Source organism: Medicago sativa, chromosome 2 (genome assembly GCF_051527215.1).
Source record: "Medicago sativa cultivar Bolivia chromosome 2, Bolivia_mono, whole genome shotgun sequence".
Classification (NCBI taxonomy): Eukaryota; Viridiplantae; Streptophyta; class Magnoliopsida; order Fabales; family Fabaceae; genus Medicago; species Medicago sativa.
In genome coordinates this window covers 49,053,479-49,073,929 of record NC_140750.1, presented here as the reverse complement: position 1 = coordinate 49,073,929, position 20,451 = coordinate 49,053,479, and the positions used below count along the sequence as shown (strand labels likewise).

At 36.4% G+C, this 20,451-nt stretch overlaps 1 protein-coding gene and 1 pseudogene across 1 annotated transcript; one reads left to right on the top strand and one right to left on the bottom strand.

Moving 5' to 3' along the window:
• Positions 1-5,920: 5,920 nt before the first annotated feature.
• LOC146947128 (uncharacterized) lies at positions 5,921-14,719 on the top strand (annotated as a pseudogene).
• An 822-nt stretch (positions 14,720-15,541) lies between these two features.
• LOC146947127 (uncharacterized) lies at positions 15,542-16,228 on the bottom strand. The gene has a single exon (XM_085748390.1). The coding sequence runs from the start codon at positions 16,226-16,228 to the stop codon at positions 15,542-15,544; it is 687 nt and encodes a 228-aa protein (XP_085604516.1).
• Between the last annotated feature and the right edge of the window lie 4,223 nt (positions 16,229-20,451).

Here is a 20,451-nt window from a genome sequence, read left to right as displayed (position 1 = left end):
AATTATAAAAAAAAAAATTGTGTCTTTGGTACATGAGATGATGGTGAGTCCTTCTATAGTAGTGCTTTTTTAAAACATGGTCTATGGTGTTTAAGATCTAAAAAAGAATATGGTGAATTAATAGTGCAAAAAGGTGATGGTTTGTTGATCTATTTGGCAGAAAACATAGAGTTTGATGGGATGATTATATTGGTGGTGAAGGTGCGGCCAACCAAGGCCAAACGGCAGTGAATCATGGTCGGCAGTGGCTAGGGTTTGCAAATAGAAGAGAGAAAGAATATGCAAGGAGAGAGAAAGACACAGAAATAACATCAATAATGAATATATGCTAAAAAAACAAATAAGGTAATGTGTTGGGCCTGTTCAAAGAAGCCCAGCCTGTTTGTTTAGAGGATCCCAAACTTTTTTTTTTGTAGTAAATAAGAAAAATTGGTAGATGTGTCAATAATAATCGAATATACTCTTCTTTCTTTTTATGAGCCAAGTGCAAAATGACATCAAAAATAATAGTGTCCAACAAAGTTTGAACCCTAATCTTATATGTTGTCAAATGCTCAAATATATTATTAAAAAGGGAAAAATTACAAATAAAAGTTTGGGGACATAAAACCTGAACCAATCAACAACCCCAACGGGCAAAACAAAAAATAAAAAAATGGATCCAACCCTAAATAATTATAACAATTAAGCGTTTGGTCTGAAGTTTGGCAAATGAATCGATCGTCAACACGAAATCGGATCAAGTACCATCAACTCCCTCAAACATCGACAACAAGCATTGACGACTCTTTCGAGTCCATACAGTCACATATCAATCAACAAGATGACTGGGATAACCCGAGAATGGTGTATGAATTGACTGTCAACATAGAGAGATTCAAGAACCAAAACCCCTACAACAAAAGCAACGACTTTACCGACCCTTTCTTGTCCAAACCAAGCAAGAAATATCTTCATTAAAACTGATCCCAAGCTTTGAAACTGGACATTGAATCCGCCCGCCAACACGGATCTCGACAACTGTATGTCTTAACGACCACCTGAATTAACCATCCAGAATAAAGGTCATGTTCTTTCGAGCTAACAATCCAAAGTGAATATTTGTCCAAGACATCGAAACACATTCGGATTAATTATGGAACCGAACCAACAGAACACCGGAACAAAGACGAATCGTGAACAACCATCTATCTCATCCCCTTCTCAAAACCAGTCCTGACGTGAACCGCAAGGAAAACACATTTTTGAAACAGTCATTGTAACACCCTACTTCTATTAAGCGGTAAAACGCGCGAATATACAAATATATTCTAGAAATAGATGCTACGTCTTCCAAATTAAAACATACATGCAAAAAGATCATGTTATATCACATAGCAGCGGAACATACATACAATCCATAAACCACCTCAAAGTCTCAATATAATAAGAACATATCCTCCAATCTCAAATACAAATAACATCTCAACTCCAAAATACATAATCAAACTAAATCCAACATGCAAATCCTAGATCAGAGCCCTAATCTAGACACTTGCATATAAAAGAGGAACTCCACTCCTCGGCAACATCAAGCAAACAGACTAAGCATCCTGCACTCCATCTACCCATCCATACGGAAAGGTAGGTGGTAAACCACTGAGGGTTAGCATTACATCATCATAATCCACTTAAAATTAACAAGAAACTTTGAGAATGAAAGATACATTTAAGAACGATGGATAACAAACTATACATGTATTCACAAGTATTCTTAACATTCACATCATTCAATATCAACATCTCAAGTTCATATCCACAAGTGTATCATACACACATCACAAAATCAACCATCTTAATCAACAATTAACAAATTCAATCATCATTCACAACTCAAATGCATTTCAATTCACCAACAAGTATGCAATGGCTCTAGACTCATCTAGATGCATGTGGTACCAATTCTCCTCAAGGTCGTCACCCATGATGCAACAAAAACATCATTATCAACGGCTATAGTCAACGGCAATATGGATATAACATCCGACACGACATATGATGCATGAACATATGACTCAATTCACTATGCATATATTCACAACAATTCAACGGCTATAAGTCAACGGCTATAATCATCATTTAACTATATCATATAGTTTCATATCTCCACATAGTTCCTTACATTCCAAATAAAAGAACAATTACAACATATGATCACAAACATCATATTCATCATCTAACAATCATTCATACATCATCTCATAATCATATCAATCTAATCATAGAGGGTTCATAAGCAACTGACCCTCAATGATCATTTTCAATCAAGTTCGTCTCAAAAATCACAATATTGAAAATAATTGAGCATTTAAGTCAAAACCAAGTAAATGAGTTCAATTGCCTATGCCATGTATCCTCACAAGTCACACATATGTGCAGTAGAGGTTACATAAGCATTTCATCGGCCAAATACGATGAATTCATAAAAATCACAAAGTTCGTCTCAATTATCATTTTTCAAAGAATTTCCCAATTTCTAAGTAAAACAAGTAGGTTCACTACATCACAGTTTAACCACCTTAGTTGAACTCATAAAAATCAAGTTTTCAAGGATTAAAAACATTCCACGAGAATTGGGTCGACTTAGAACTAGTTATGCGGGATTTTTCGACAAAACTTTTCAAGAGTATTTTCCCCATAACTTGAAAACCAAGAATCGTATTCAAGTCAAATCAACGCCCTTAGAAAGCTAAAAATATTATCTACAATTTTCATGTTTGTACCAAAAACCAGATCACGACAGAAACGAGGGAAAAAGATGAAAGAATGCGAAACAGGGGGTTCTGCCCTGTGCAACTCGCAACTGCGAGTAAATTCACTCGCCATTGCGAGTTGGCTCCAGGGAGCCCCTGTTGCTCGCATCCAACTCGCAACTGCGGGTACGGTTGCGAGTTATGACAGTAGTTTCGGGAAAAAGAGCCATTTTCACCCCAAAACCCCAATTTTGACTTCCCAATGCCCAAATTTGATCCCAAAGTTTGTTTAAACATTTCTAAACATGAAAAGACACTCAATTCCATATAAAATTTGTCCCAAAACATTCTCTTAACCAAAATCATCATTTGACCCATTTTTCATCAAAACTTCAAAAACATCACAAATTCATAGCAAACTCCACAATTATGATTGCCCAAGGTTTTAATCATCAACAACAACATCTCTCAACAACAACAGCAACTAACCATCATGAATTCATCACATTTCATCACAACAACAACTCATATCATCATTTTTGGACAAAAATGCAAAGCATACATATAACCACAATTTAAGCATGTAATTTCATCATCAACAACTCAATTAACATTCAATTTACATACCCAAACATTGCATCAAAACATGAACACGGATTTACAATCAATTAGGCTCAATTCATCAATTTCACAAATGGGTAAAAATAAAAAGTTAGGAATTATGGTTGAAACCTAACCCTCTTACCTCTAGCACAAAGAATCTCTAACCCAAGCTTCAATTTAGCTCCTAGATGATGAATCCCCTCTTGCCTCTAACCCTTGTTCTTGTTCTTCCCTCTAGCCTCTAACTCTTCTCTTCTCAAATGAAAAATGTTGTGAAGGAAACCCTATTTCTCTTCTAACATTTAGTTTATATAGGCTCCCCTAATTGGGCTTATCTCACAACCTTAATGGGCCTAACCCATTTCTATTTAAACCTCAAAAATGTTACTACTCACTTAACGGTAAAATATGACACTAACGGTCACTTAACGGTAAAATAAAATAATTACTACACCTTCTAGTAACTTGGTAAAATAATACTCTTACTAAGCACTAAAAATAACTTCCGGCAAAATTATAAAATTACCGCTGCTCTCAAAATGACCAAAATGCCCCTAAGTCCAAAATGACTAAAATGCCCTTCTAATACCAAATTCTACGATTCCCAACCAAAAATACTCACAGAGGCAATATTCATATAAGAGCACATATAACACACATAAATAAATAATAAAATAAATCTAGCGAAAAATCGGGCTGTTATAGTCATCGCTCAAGCAATACCAACCAACGAAAACAATGACCTAGACATGTGCTTGAAATAACACAAACCCAAAGAACACTTGAATCTAAAACCAAATCGGCTTCAGATATGGAAAACAAACCCCACAGAACAACGACGTTCTCCAAAGATAACCCCAACAACGGACAGATCCACCTCTATTATGTTTTAAGAACGCATAAATCACCGTCGAAACCAAAGGCGGCGCCGACGAAGTCTTTTTTTTTAAAATTGAATAGTACTTAAAATGAATGTTAAATTATGAGAAAAATTTATAGATAAATGAATAAAATAACTACTTTTAGCTAATAATTATGATACATTTTTTAATTTGTCAATATCAAAATTTTATATGACAAATAAAGGTGATGAAACACTCGGCTTAAAAACTCGAAGTTCCAACAATACTAATGACAAATGATTTTTTGATTAAATTGGATGATAGAAACATAAGGAAATCACACACACACGTATATTCTTCTTAATAATTATAACAAAATGAGAAAACTATTATATTACTCTAAAATAATGTCTACTTAAAATAGTCAATTTTAAATAATTAAGCATACATTTACATGACTCCACGAGAATACATTTCAGTATATTCAGTATATTACGGAAAATTGTGAGTATATGTTTTTTTACTGAAAATTGCCAGTTAATGTTTATATATGAAATTTAATGTCAGTTGTATATTAATAAAATAAAATACATTAAAATACATATAAACCCACTTGGGTTGGCCTGGTGGTATTGGCTTGAGACCTGGGAGTCTGCTCCTCCTCGAGGTCTCAAGTTCAATTCTCCTCAACGTCAATTTGGGTGGGCTAATTTAACTTCTTCAAAACACAATTCTCCTCAACGTCAATTTGGGTGGGCTAATTTAACTTCTTCAAAACAAAAAAAATACATATAATTGTATGAACTATATATTACAAAAAATGTATGTGTTTATATGTTTTTTTTATGTAAATATGTCAGTATACCTATATTTTTTTAGGCGAGTATGCATATATTTATGAAATGCAACGTGAACTATGTTTAAACAATATTATATGTTTTTTTTTTGGCTTAATTACCTTTTTGGTCCTCTAACTATTTATTTAGTATCGGTTTGGTCCTCTAACTAAAAATTGATTTAATTTGGTCCTCTAACTTTGTCACTGTTACTATATTTCGTCCTCTCTGTCAATTTTATTCAAATTCTGTTAGGGTTGTGCATAGATGGCAATTAAGGGCTGATTTGGCAGATAATCTTATGATGACATGGCATATTATACATTGTAGAGAGATATATGGGATAAGTTTAGAGAGAGAAACATAAAACCAGAAGAGGAAAGAAAACGAACTTTTTATGGGAGAAGAGGAAAGCGAAGAAGAAAACTAAGGAAGAGGAAAACGAAGGACGTGTTCTTCACTGCGATTCACCGATCGAAACCAGGTTTAATCTCTATCTCTATGTTTTGATTTCGTATTGCTGTTTGGGTTAAATGAAATTTGGATTTTAGGGTTACTTTTTTGGGTTAGGGTTTTTGAATCTGGTTTCTGGTTTAATCTCTATCTCTATTTCTATGATTTGATTTCGTATTACTGTTTGGATTAAACGAAAATTTGGATTTTAGGGTTACTTTTTTTGGGTTATGGTTTTTGAATCTGGTTTCTGGTTTTAGGGATTTTTGTTTCTGGTATCTGGTTTAGGGTTTTATGTTCGGTTTAGGGTTTTAAAAAGTGCAATTTTTTAACCTTTGTTGTATGTGTTTGGTGGTTTAGGGTTTTTCTTTTATACAGAATATTAAATAGTGGTGGTCATGTTGTGTTGATATTTGTGTATATTTGTTTTATAAGGATTTGTGGGTGAGCTGTGATGGAGGATAAGTTTGAGGTGGTGGTTCACCGCCAGGGGTACTATAAAGTGCTGAAGCATGATGAATACGAAGGTGATGAGATTACATGGTTGTGTGATCCAGATTACTGGTCCTATTTTCAGATAATGGGCAATCTTGAAGTTTTAGGTTATAAAGATGTGGACTCTATTTTGTATTATGACCCTTACATGGCTGAAGAGATGGTGTTGTTGAAGGAAGATGATACATGTTCTAAGAGGGTTCAAGCTACAGCACAATCTGAAGGAAAGGCACATATTTATGTGATTCACCCAATCTCACAACCAGAAATTATTGAGGTATTGGAGTATAATGTAGGGCCCACTGTTGTTGAAGAACCAAATGATGTGGCAGGGGATAATGTTGGTGTGGGCCCCACTGAAGCTGGAGTGGAGACAGAAACATTTGGTCCCACTGAAAAAGTTGGGCAAACTATTGGTGAAGATAATGGGCCACATGTGGGTGACCAAGAAGCTGGGCCAACTGTTGGGCTAGATGACATTGACATTGTGCTGGATGAAAATGGTGCAAGTGACATTCATACAGCAGAAAGGAATTTAGAAGGGTGTGGTAAGGAAGTTTCTGGTGGTAGTAAGGTAAAAGACAAGGGCAAGGAGGCTGTTGTAGAAGATGATGATTTTTGTGTTGAGTTGAATGAAGATAGTGATGACAGTGCTTATGACATTCATTTTGAAGGTGAGGATGAATTTGTGCTCAATGACAACTTTGATGGTATTGATGAGGAGGGAGTTAATGGTAATAATGGTGATGAAGGAGTTGAGATTGGTGGTATTGATGAAGAGGGAGTTAATGCTGATAAAGGTGATGAAGGACATGAGGTTGGTGAGACAAATGTTGCAGACCCACCTTCTGCAGAGGCTTCTGTTACTAAAGGTATTAATTACTGACTTTTCCACTTTACATACTTATATGTGTATTAATATTTGTCCTTTTTTGTTTTAGGTGTATTCATAATTGTACTTGAATCTTGTATGTGTATTAATAAGTGTCTTTTTTTGGTGTATGTGTATTATGCATGGACTGTAGATGCAGGGACTGTAGATGCAGGGGGTGCTGATGCAGAGGTACATGTTACAGCTCCACCAAAGAGGAAGATGGACAGACCTAGGAAACAAGTTGTCATTGAGGAAGAGAATGTTGAGCCATCTATAGCAGATAATATTGTGAATGAAGATGTTCCAACTGAAAGCAGTGTGCCTGGATCTGTTGTACCTGATGATGATGAGCTGGATTGTAGGGTTGAAACTGGTCAAGCAAGCAAGGGACAAGAGAAAGGATTGAGTGACAGTGAGGGGTATAACTCAGATGAACTTGATAGTGGAAGTGAAAGTGAGGAAGAGAGGTCTAGTAGGAAGAAGTTTCCAACTTTCAAATTACCAACCAAAATGTATGATTATAAGTGGGAGGTTGATACATATTTTGGTACTAAACAAGAGTTTATCCATGCAATGAGGACATATGGCATTCATTCTGGTAGGCAAATTAAGTTTGAGAAGAATGATAAAATCAGGGTGAGGGTTATTTGCAAGGGTAAGGGTAACTGTTTGTGGTACATTTTTTGTGGCAAGATACCAAATGAGGAAACTTGGCAGATAAGGAAAATTGGTCCTAAGCATTCATGTAGTAGGAGCTTCAAGGTGAAGATGTTGAACTCTAAGTGGCTAAGTTCTAAACTTAAGCCTAATGTTAGAGACAATCCAAGTTTGAAAATTGATACCATAATCAACAAGACTAATGAAAAGTGGAAGATCAAGATAACAAAGACAAGGGCATTGAGAGCAAGATCCATGGCTTTGATGAAGTATATGGTTCATTCAGGGAGCAGTATGTCAGGATGCATGACTACTGTCATGAGTTGCTTAGGTCAAATCCAGATTCAACAGTTAAGATAACTTGTACACCATATGTACCTAGTGAAGATGAGTTACAAGATCCAAATGCTAATCTTAATCCTCATTTCCAAAGGGTTTACATATGCTTTAAGGCATGCAAAGAAAGTTTCAAAGAATGCAAACCTATAATTGGATTAGATGGTTGCTTCCTCAAAGGTTATTATGGTGGTCAACTGTTGAAAGCTATTGGGACAGATCCAAATGATCAAATGCTCCCTATTGAATATGTTGTTGTGGAAGGAGAGACAAAAGAGACATGGGCTTGGTTTCTAGAGCTGCTAGTGAATGATCTTGGTGGTCCAGTTAAGTGTGGAGGGTACACTTTCATTAGTGACCAACAAAAGGTATTACATAAGTACTTTTGTAATTTACATACTCATTTGTAGAATAACTTTATACATTTTTATTTGAAACCAATTAATGATTATGCAGGGGCTGCTGCCAGCTATGGATGAGTTGTTGATCATAGATTTTGTGTCAGGCATTTGTACAACAATTTCAGAAAATATTACCCTGGAAAGAAACTGAAGGAACTGATGTGGAAAGCTTCCAAAGCTACATATCCAAACGCATGGATGGATGCTATGAAGGAAATAAAAGCAATCAATGGTGAAGCTTTCAAGTATCTCATTAAGATACCACCAAGGAGATGGAGCAGATCATATTTCAAGCCTGACCCTAAGTGTGACACATTGGTCAACAACATGTCAGAGTCTTTCAACTCTGTCATTGTGGGTCCTAGATCAAAACCTGTTGTGACCATGCTTGAGGAAATAAGAGTCTACATCATGGAAAGATGGGAGAAGAACAGACATAAAATTCAGAACTATCCTGACAATGTGTTGCCTAACATCAAGAAAAAGATGGAAAAAGAAGTCTGTTTTACAAATAAGTGGCTACTAAGGTATGATGGTGTTTATAATTAAGTGGTCATCTAATTATTTAAAGTAGTTTTAAAATGGTCATCTAATTATTTAAAGTAGTTTTAATATGGTCATCTAAATATTAAGAGTGGTTTTAAAATGGTCATGTAACTTTATTTATTAGTATCATTTTGGTCCTCTATCTTATTAAGGTGTTATGATTAAATAGTGACTGATAAGAAAAAGTAACTGTTATGGTTCATATGTATGTGTGAAACAGGAGGTCTGGTGAAGATTTGTTTGAGGTTTGGCACATTTCTAATACTAGGGATCAAATGTCTGTGTGTCTTGGTAAGAAAGAGTGTTCATGTAGGAAGTGGCTACTGACTGGCCTACCATGTGTCCATGCTATTTGCTGTATTAGAGAAATGGAACTTGACATGTATGATTTTGTTCCTGATGAGTTTAGGAAAGAAAAGCATGAAGCATGTTATATGCATATCATATATCCTGTCAATGGTAGATCTTTGTGGGAAAGAACTAGATACACTGACCTACAACCCCCGCCCATTAAAAGACAACCAGGTAGGCCTAAGAAAAAGAGAAACAAGGACCCATCTGAGTTGCTAAGAGATGATTCTGAGATGAAGAGAGCAAGGAATGGTATAAAGTGTAGCAGATGTAAACAATTTGGCCATAATAAGTCAACATGTAAGTTACCTCCACCACCACCCCCACCACCTACTAAAAATCAACCTAAGTCACAGTTTCAGACAACTAGTGTCAACCAACCTACTGCAACCACCACAGTTCACATTCAACCAACTGTTGGTTCCCTAAGGCAACCAACCACCACCACTACTTCTACACAACCAATTGCTACTCAGACATCCACCATAGGTTCACATGCCTCAAATAGAACTACCAACACTCAATGTGCTGCTCAGACACAAGGTGCTGCCCCACATGCTGCTGCCAAGACACAATCTGCTGCAAAAACAGGTGCTGCCAAGACACAATCTGCTGCCAAGACACATGTTGCTGCCAAGACACCAGGTGCTGCAAAATCAGGTGCTGCAAAATCAGGTGCTGCCAAGACACAAGGTGCTGCTAAGACACCAGCTGCTGCAAAGACACTAGGTGATGCCAAGAGACAAGTTGGATCCAACTCAGAAGCAAGCAAAAACAAAGGTCTAACCACAACCACTACCAACACTAAAAGACAGAAGTTACCTGTCACAAGGGGTCAACAGAGTGCAACAAAACCACCTTGGGTTTAAAGAAGCTATCATGATGTTATTTACTGTTTATTTTCATATTTTGAGCTGATGTAATGATAATGGTTTGATACCATTTATGTTGATGCTTTTATGTAATGAGAACCTATGGTGTTATGCCTTTTTGAGTTTGGTCTCATTTTTGTGATGACAGAATATATAACTGAGAACATATGGTGTTATGCTTTTTGAATTGGTCTCACCTTTATCATTCATTCATGTTTCTGTAATTGAGAACATCTTACAGTTTGTCTCAATCTATTAATCTATGTGACTTATTTCCATTTAAGTGTTGATTATATTTGGCAGCCATTATTTTTTTGTCATTCATTAAGAAACTTATAACCTTTTGAAAGTTTCTCACCTTTATCAGTCATGATTATAACAAATTAAACATTTAGCAGGAACTACATTATTGAATTATGTTTCAGAAAATTAACTATTTCATTGACGAATTCAGGATAAACATTACATCAACAACATTCACTACATTATAGCAAGTTAAACTACTTACTTAAACTACTTATCATCATCCTACTCTAAACACATACTTTACTTAAACTACTTAAGAAATGCATTAATTAAAAGAAAGAGAGATGTTATTTTATCAAATTATCATAAACTATTGATCTGTTTTTCATTAAAGAAAAAATAATATTTTGGAAGTAGTGTATATAGTATTAATTGAAGGGTACAATTGAAACAAAATTTTTGCCTAAAACGACACTAATTTTAAAACGGAAGGAGTGATTACTATTGTTTGTACAATTATAACATTTTTTTGTTACAATACAATTATACCATTTAAGTGAGAGTTAGTTTGTATTTTCACTATAATATTTTTGTTTGAAAGGAGAGTATAATATTTATTTTTGATTGAAGAAAAATATGTAAAATAAATAAGGAAATGTTGGTAAAGAAATAATTAATGTAATTGAAAATAACAAAAGGGTCTTGTAAAAAGGGAATATTATTTTCTTCAAAATGGCCTTAAAATCAACGACAGAGGTAGTAATAAAATATAAGTGAGTGTTTTTTTCATGTTAAAATGTATGTGTGCGAACTATATATTAATAAAAAAACAATACATATTATGTTACCCGCAAATATATAAAAGTAAAATTTGCAACGGTTACGATATAAATATATATTTTAATAGGTTTTAAAGTTTTTTTTAGTGGTGTCCCCAGAACTTGCATATATTATACATTGTCTCTATCAACTGAGTTAAGCTCACGAGGACAATAGATTTTACAATATAAAATAACCAAACTAAAATTAATATTTATATTCACTACCAATATATGAAAACAAAGTACTACCAAAAATACTTTACTGCTCATGCTTAAATTTTCACCATTTTATTTTCTTCACAACTCTAAGGTTATAATGAACTTTTGTGGTGATAAAAACCACTTTTTACCTCAAATGTTGTCATCAGACCCTATTACACATTGGGTAACGCGCGCTACACCCTATTATACAACTTTTTCTTCATTGAGAAGTTAAACATATTGTTCCTCATCATTTAACAAAGTCTACACTAACTTAAACTATCCAACTCTCATTCACTCATTCAAAATTTCTCACTCGCCTTTTTCATTATAACCAACTTTCTATCTCATTTTATCTTTTGTCCTTTATTTATTTCTCTTGCTTCTCATCTTTGCTCTTTCTCATATATGCTCTCTGGTCTAATCATTCAATTTTTGTTGTGGCAAACCCATCTCCTTACAATATAATATTTTTTTCCTGCATTTTATTCTTTTTTTTTTCAAACAATAATAGTTTGCTAACTTTCTTTTTTTCTTTAAATATTAATTAATGTTAGTATTTTGTTTATCTTTGCAAGGAATACATAGAAAAGCTTGAGAAACATACGAGAAAGTTTACGAAATTTCTCTTTGCACAGGTAAACTTATCAAATTCCTTCATTATCAAACACATTCCTTTCTTTTTATCTCAACCGATCTTTCACTTTATCCACTTCAAATTTATTTTGCATGAAAATTTTCACCAAACTACAAAGAAATCAAGTAAAATAAACGATAATAAAACAACATAAATGTTAAAAGAAAGATTTTATTTATACAACTTTAATTCATTCCATATATCTTAGCATTATTACACATTTCCAATTAGTAAATCCCCACAAAACAACAAAACAAGTGACCCATTTGCTAGAAACTTTTCATATGTTGCAGGAATTAACATATGTTACAATGTTACCTTCATCAACAACAAATAAAACACAAATTATATTTTTAACCCAATAATCACATTCTGTCAAAAAAAATAAACCTTGAGCTAATCACATAAAATATATTTATTTCACAGATTTATTTAAAAGTGGTCGAAAATTCATTTTAGAGATTCAAAAAATAAATTTGAACCAACATTAACAAATTGGAAGCTAATGTGTTGGGATGTTCAAAGAAGCACATTCTATTTTTTTAGAGGAGCCCAAACTCTTTTTTTGTAGTAAACAAGAAAAATTCATAGATGTGTCAATAATAATCGAATATATTCTTTTTTAATTGAATTGTACTTAAAATGAATATTAAATAATGAGGAAAAAATTATAGATAAATGAATAAAATAACTACCGTTAGCTAATAATTACGATACATTTTTTAATTTGTCAATATCAAAATTTTATATCCCAAATAAAGGTGATGAAACACTCGGCTTAAAAAATCGAAGTTCTAACAATACTAATGACAACGGATTTTTCGATTAAATTGGATGATAAAAACATAGGGAAATCACACACACACATATTTTTTTCTTTTTTTTGAAGAGACTAAAATGAATTAAATTACCACAATAAAGGTCTTCCTAGCAAAAGGCGTGCCAAGGAATAAAAACCTTAAAGTTGATACAACAACAAGATTACAAACAAAGCCAAAAACCTCCACCGCAGAACCACCGAAAAACAACACAAAAACTAGTCTATGCCTAATAAAGTGAACGGACTAAGCCACCAACCATGATAGTTAAAAGGAAGAGTAACGTACTTTTCCTTTAACCATTTGAATGTTAACAACTTAATCCTATCCACCACCTGCATAATAGGGCTATCCTTAGAATTAAAAATTCTGTTGTTCCTTTCCTTCCAAATTTCCCACATAGTTGCATACCAAATCACCTGAAGAATAGATTGCCCCGTCTTAGTAACACCACCTAATAAACTGAATTGATTAAAATGTCCTGGTACATCTAGAGGCATCACCGTAACTACTCCAAGCCATTGAGAAATATAGCTCCAAACCAAACCAAAAAAATTACAATGTAAAAACAAATGATTGGTTGTTTCGATACATCCACAACCACCAACACAATTTTGAGCATCAAAGCCTGATACATGTCGCCTATGAAGATTAACCTTTGTCGGGAGCCGGTCACGAAACAGACGCCACGCGAAAAGCACCACCTTCAAAGGTACGTCCTTATGTCAAAAAGAAGGCGCTGGCAACATATTATCAACATGAACCTGCGTAATAAGAGTATTGTATGCACTTTGAACTGTATAACAAGAAGAAGGATCCACATTCCACTTCCACATATCCTTTCTGTGAACCTGAAAAGAAACATTTTGAAGTAAATGCCTAAGCTCCCCTACCGATTCTTCCTCCCAAGCAAACAATCTACGCCTCCATCTCCACGCCTCATCTCCCTCCTCCCATCCTAACTCTCTCATCGCCGCTACTGTCTCCCCCTTTAATAACGATAAATCATACAACTGACTAAATCTAACACGTAACGACAACTCTCCCACCCAAACATCCGACCAAAATAACACTCTGGAGCCGTCACCCAAAATGCGTCTAACATTATTTTGAAACCAGCCCTCTGAGCGCAAGGCCACTATATTCCGCCACCACGCGGATCCAAAACGCCCACTACTACTCAAACAACCGCCATCCACCCTATTCCACGCCGCCAACACCCTAAACCACAAACTATCCCTATCCACCAACACCCTCCAGCACCACTTCCCTAATAAAGCTAAATTAAATTCTTTTAATCTCCGAACCTCCAAACCTCTAACCTCCTGACTCCGACAAACAGAATTCCAATCAACCCAAATAATTTTCCCGTGGTCTGCCCCCCCCCCCCCCCCCACCCCCAAAAAAAATTTATTTAAAATAGATTCTATAGAGGAAACAATACCTGACGGAGCCTTGAAAAAAAAGCGCATAAACAGGAAGGGACAATAGGACAGACTTCAATAAAACTAAGCGACCACCCAAAGACAAATGTTTCGACTTCCAACCCGACAATCTAGACTTGATACAATTGATGAGAGGCTCCCAAAACACCAACCGACTAGTATTCCCTCCAATAGGCAAATGCAAATACATAAAAGGGATGGAACCAACCTTGCAATTCAACACCGTTGCCGCTTCGGCCAACCAAGAACCATTAACATTAACCCCCACCAATAAACTCTTGGAGAAGTTCACCTTGAGACCAGAAAGTTCTTCAAAAAGTAATAAAATTGCACGTAAAGCTCTGATATTTGCCCAAGATTTATCACATAAAATAATAGTATCATCCGCAAATTGAAGATGCGACACCCCCACCGGGTCATGGCTGCCCACCTTATAACCACTAAAGAATCTATTTCCTACCATTGCCTCCATAAGCACATGAAACCCTTCCGCCGCCAAGAGAAACAAAAAGGGCGAAAGAGGATCTCCTTGCCTCAACCCCCTATGAAATGAAAACTCATCAGTAGGAGACCCATTCACTAACACCGATGCTGTAGCCGTCCCCACACATTCCTTAATCCACTTTCGCCAAAGAGTCGGAAAGCCCATTTTCATCATCACTTCCTCCAAGTAATTCCAATCAACGGAATCGTAAGCTTTCTCAAAATCAACCTTGAATAATAACAGGTCCTTTTTACATTTACGAGCATCATCGACAACCTCATTCGCCACCAATATCCCATCAAGAATCTGACGACCTTTAATAAAAGCCGACTGAACATCAGAAATAACAGAACCAATAACAGGCCGAAGTCTATTTGCAAGGACCTTCGCCAAAATTTTATACCTACAACCAACCAACGAAATAGGCCGAAAATCATTGAGACCTTGAGGGCTATCAACCTTTGGAATAAGAGCAATAAACATACTATTTATCCCTTTGGCCAATTTACCGTTTCTATGAAATTCCACCAAAAACCGCATCACATCATTCTTCAACAAGTCCCAAAAATCCTTTAAAAACCCAAAAGAAATACCATCAGGACCAGGGCTCTTGAAGCTATCACCATCCCACACCGCGTTCTTCACCTCCTCCAATGAAAAAGGTTTGATCAAATCTATCCCTTCACGCACATTTAACGATCGAAATTGTAACCCATCCATGGTTGGGCAGTTTACCCTACGAGCTTTAAAATGAGAAGAAAAATAATTGAACACAGTTGCCCGCACATTTTCTACCCCTTCAACCAAAGCACCATCAACAAGAATAAATGGGATAGCGTTCCGGTGACTCCTATTAGACATAACTCTGTGAAAGAACTTTGAATTTGCATCTCATTCTCGTAACCACTGAAGCCGCGACTGTTGCCAGCAAATACTAGAATTAATCCGAGATAATGAAAATAACTCCTCAGAAAAACCATGCATTTCTTCGATTTCCTCCTCCACCAAATCTGAGGTATCGGCCTTCACCTCTATAACTTCAATATGGTCCTTCAATGAAATAATTCTAGCTGGTAGATTACTTAAATGACGCCTGTGCCACTCCTTTAAAGCCAATTTGATCAATTTTAATTTTTCTTTCAACACATAACCACCCCAACCTTCCAAATGATAAGAATTCCAAGCTTCACGAACAAAAGAATGATAACCTGAGAAATTCTCCCAACATTTTAGCATCTGCATCGGTTTAGGTCCCCAATCAGCCACATCAATACACAACTGTATAGGACAATGATCTGACAATCCTCTCGACGAAGCCATCTGAAAACAATTAGGCCACGTCACACACCAAGCTTCTGACAACAAAAACCTATCAATCCGGCTCATTGATCTCCCATCTCCTCTATACCAAGTAAACCTACGCCCCCGGAGAGGTAGGTCGATAAAACAATTATCTTCAATCATGCTGTTAAAACTATCGCTAACTGTATAAGTAACACCGCTGCCCACACTTTTTCTTTCCTCCGGACAACGCACCGCATTGAAATCACCACACACATAAATATTATCATTTCTCATAGTTTCCAAATGAGCTGAAATATTGTGTCATAGAAGTTGTTGCCGATTAGGATCACACGGAGCATACACATTTAGAATAGTGAACTTCACACCGGTCTTTATAAACTGACCCTGAATACCTAACACATGTTCCAAATAAAAAGAACACCGCACCTCCACCTCGTTACAGTTCCAAAGAGTTATTAAACCTCCCGAAGCTCCAATCGACGGTAAATAAGAAAAATCAACATTATTATCATTCCAAATAGTTTTGCGCACCAAATCATTTACAATGGACAATTTCGATTCTTGTAAACACAAAATAAACGGATTTTTCTCCCGAACCATTTGACTCACTTCCTTTCTTTTTTCAAAGCCACCCAATCCCCTCACATTCCAAGAAATAATCTTCATCACTACCACGCACACCCCCACACCACCAACACCTCCCCGCCTCCCAACCACCCTCGGCCTCACAACTCCATCCCTTCGCTCTCTTTATTTTTTCTCCCCGCTCCTGACAACACATCAAACCTATTGTTCTTGTCCCCTTTAAAATTCAATCCCACTGCCTTGCCCATTCCCCTAACATCATCTAACATAGTCTTGTTACAGCCATGCCAAACTAACCAGTTCGTCCAGTCATTGTTAACAGATGACTGCGACCCATTAACCGAAGAATTATCTATCACATTTACCTTATCATTGGATGCTTCTGAATTCACCTTACGCCGCCTACACGTCTTACGCAATGCACGTAAAACTTACTTTCGATCTTCATCCGAAAGCCGAGCAATAGGCTTCAAATTATGAGCACAATGTCAAAGATAGCCACTCCCTTTCCTTTTAGAAACTCTATTCACCTTTGCATTAGAATTTCTGGTGCCATGTTTTTTCAAATGTGTTGCATCGTCAAGCATCACCTCATTTTGTCTATTAGCCCATTCTAAACTCCACGGACCCGCCGACACTGTGTGTACTCGACCCGGAGGACAAGAGGACGTCCGCTGCACTTTCCTCTTAACAACATTACTTGATTTGACATTAACACTAGTACCTGCTCCCTGTCCATTATTTATATCAAAAATGTTCTCTGAGAGGCTCGGGTTCACTTGCTGTACCCGCTGGTCCTGTATTGAAACCGCAGCTGAACACAAAGGAATGCCCTCTGCATCTTTGACAGAAGCTTGCTCCTGAACCGGTACCTCCTGCTGAACACTAAAAACCTGATCTGAAACCGCAACAGTATCGAAGGCAGCATCATCTGAAGCATTGGCATAACTGTTCGCATCCACCGTAACAACCTTATGATTAATAGCATTAAGTGCCTCATGATCTTGTTTCTCCTTCGCCCATTCCTCTGACAAATGGTGCACCAAATTATCCACATCATCATGAACATTTAAATCCTCAACATTTCTCTCGATCCCCACATCATCATGAACATTTAAATCCTCAACATTTAAATCCTCCGCATCCTCCCCCAACGCGAACCCCCATTCCTCCACAATTCTTAAATCAAAAATATCACCGTCAATCATGATCTTTGCATCTGAATTGATTAAATCCAGCGATGAAGTAGATAAAAGCACACGAGCATAATCAAAACGTAACTTTTCCAACGTAAAATCATCCACTTTCAACAAACGACCACAATCGTAGACACAAAGTTTGAAAAATTCTACATTCCATGCTTGCAACGGCACCCCATAGATCCTCACCCAAGCTCCTCTTTCACGGACCACCAACTCCTTCTTCCACTTAACGATGTTTGTAAAGAAATTTGCAAAAAATTCAGATGCGTCGGACAACAAAATATTAACATCGCTATCATCATCCATTTTCAATAAAACTTTATCAGCTCCCATCGGAATAATGTCTAGTTTCTCAAAACCCGCATCATAAATCCGTCGTTGCAGCACCGGAATAGCCTCCCTATTCAAAACCGTTGCTAACATACACCTACTAGCCCATAATACATCTTGTAACGATGACGTAAACTTAGGTATATGCGCCATCGTACTCTCAGCCACACCCACCTTCACACCTATCGGTTCCTCATCATTCACCCTCTTCTCCACCCCTTCCACACCACCTCGACTAGCAGGAACCACCCTTCCTCTACTACCACCAGCACCCTCATTCCCCTTCCAAACTCCAACAACCCTAGCCGCTCCCTCAGCTTCCTTCCCTCTCGCCACCTTACTTTTTCTCCCTCAATCATTTTATCTCCCTCTTTTATATTTTCCCCCTCACCCCGTTCCCTTCCTACTCTCTTATTGTTACTATCCCTATCGAAACTCGCTACTTTAGCCACCACTTTCCAATCACCAAACCAAACATTGTTTAACGCTTTCAAAAGTTTCTCTACGTCTTTCACCTTAACATAACATACAAAACCAAATGCACCTCCTTTTACATTACGTTTACGTGCCAATTAAACATCCTCCATAATACCACAGACCTCAAAACCTTGTCTCAGAGCCACATATGAAATATCGTGCAGAATATTCGTAAAGTAAAAAGAAACAACTTTCTGTATCACCTGATTATCTTTTTGCGGTTCCTTTGTGATCACAGCTGAACGATTTTGCTGCTCCATAGCATGACCATGCGCCTTCCCTCTGATGTCATTCTTCTCCTTATCACCATTACTGGAAAATGAACGTCGCCGTTCCACAACATGAACGTCCTCGTACCTCAGTGCATCTCGATCCCTGACTCTCTCTGGTCGCAAATAATGTAGTGTAACCCTGCCATCGTTAGACAATTCATGGTCACCGAATTCAGAATCTTCTTCAGTATCATACCAATCCGCTTCATCATGCTTATCCCTAACCCTAGACTGCCGTTGTCGTCGAAACCTTGACCTTCGAAGCCGCTGATCAACCCTAAATCTGTCCCTTTGTCCGTCCACCTGTTCCTGCGCTTTCCTCTTTCGCGATCTCACTTCGGACCATTCTCCCCTATTCCCCCCCCCCCCCTTTTGTGGCACCCTGCTTGGCCCCCTTCCCCCCCTGTGGTACCTTACTTCCGGTGAAGGTGAATACCGACGCGGTTGTCCTCTAGTGAACCGAGAATAACCACCACGCTCTCTCACCAGACCACGCTCTCTCTCTCTCTCTCTAGCCATTTTTTAGTTGTTTTTTTACTAACACTTTACTTTTATTTTAAAAGCATGAAGTTCCACATATTTTTTTCTTAATAATTATAACAAAATGAGAAGACTATTATATTACTCTAAAATAATGTCTACTTACAATAGTCAATTTTAAATACTTAGTTATACATTTACATGACTCCACGAGAATACATTTCAGTATATTCAGTATATTGCGGAAAAAACGTGAGTGTATTTTTTTACCAAAAATTGTCAGTTAATGTTTATATATGAAATTTAATGTTAGTTGCATATTAATAAAATAAAATACATATAATTGTATGAACTATATATTATCAAAAATGTACGTGTCTATATGTTTTTTTATGTAAATATGTCAGTATACATATATATTTTTCAAGCGAGTATACATATATTTATGAAATGCAATGTGAATTATGTCTAAACAATATTATATTTTTTTTCATAGAAATATGTAAGCATGTATTTAATTATGAATTTTTAGATTATTTTTTTATGAATTTTAAGGTGAACTATATATTATTGCCTCTGTCCCTAAATATAGGATCATTTTGCCTTCGTTGTTGCTTCTTCGGTTAAATCGAGATCCTGCACTGGACACGGTGAAGTGACGAAAATGAACAAGAAGAAGAAGAAGAACAAATTCGAATTGGAGGAAGATGAAGATGAAGAAGGATTTTGAATTAGAGGAAGATGAAGATGGAACCCTAATTTTTGGGGGAAAAGGGAACAAGAAGAACAAACCATTAAAGGGCCACAAGATTATATAGTGCTGACTCATATATTGCCAAATCAGCCCTTAATTGCCATCTATGCACAACCCTAACAGAATTTGAATAAAATTGACGGAGAGGATGAAATATAGTAACGGTGACAAAGTTAGAGGACCAAATTAAATCAATTTTTAGTTAGAGCACCAAACCGATACTAAATAAATAGTTAGAGGACCAAAAAGGTAATTAAGCCTTTTTTTCATAGAAATATGTAAGCATATATTTAATTATGATTTTTTATGGAAAAAAATATTTATGAATTTTAATGTGAACTATATATTATTACCACCATCCCTAAATATAATATTCTTTTGACAAAATCACTGGAA

Coding starts and splice junctions, on each gene's coding strand:
- LOC146947127 (XM_085748390.1), bottom strand. CDS start 16,228: ATGAGAAATGATAATATTTATGTGTGTGGTGATTTCAATGCGGTGCGT.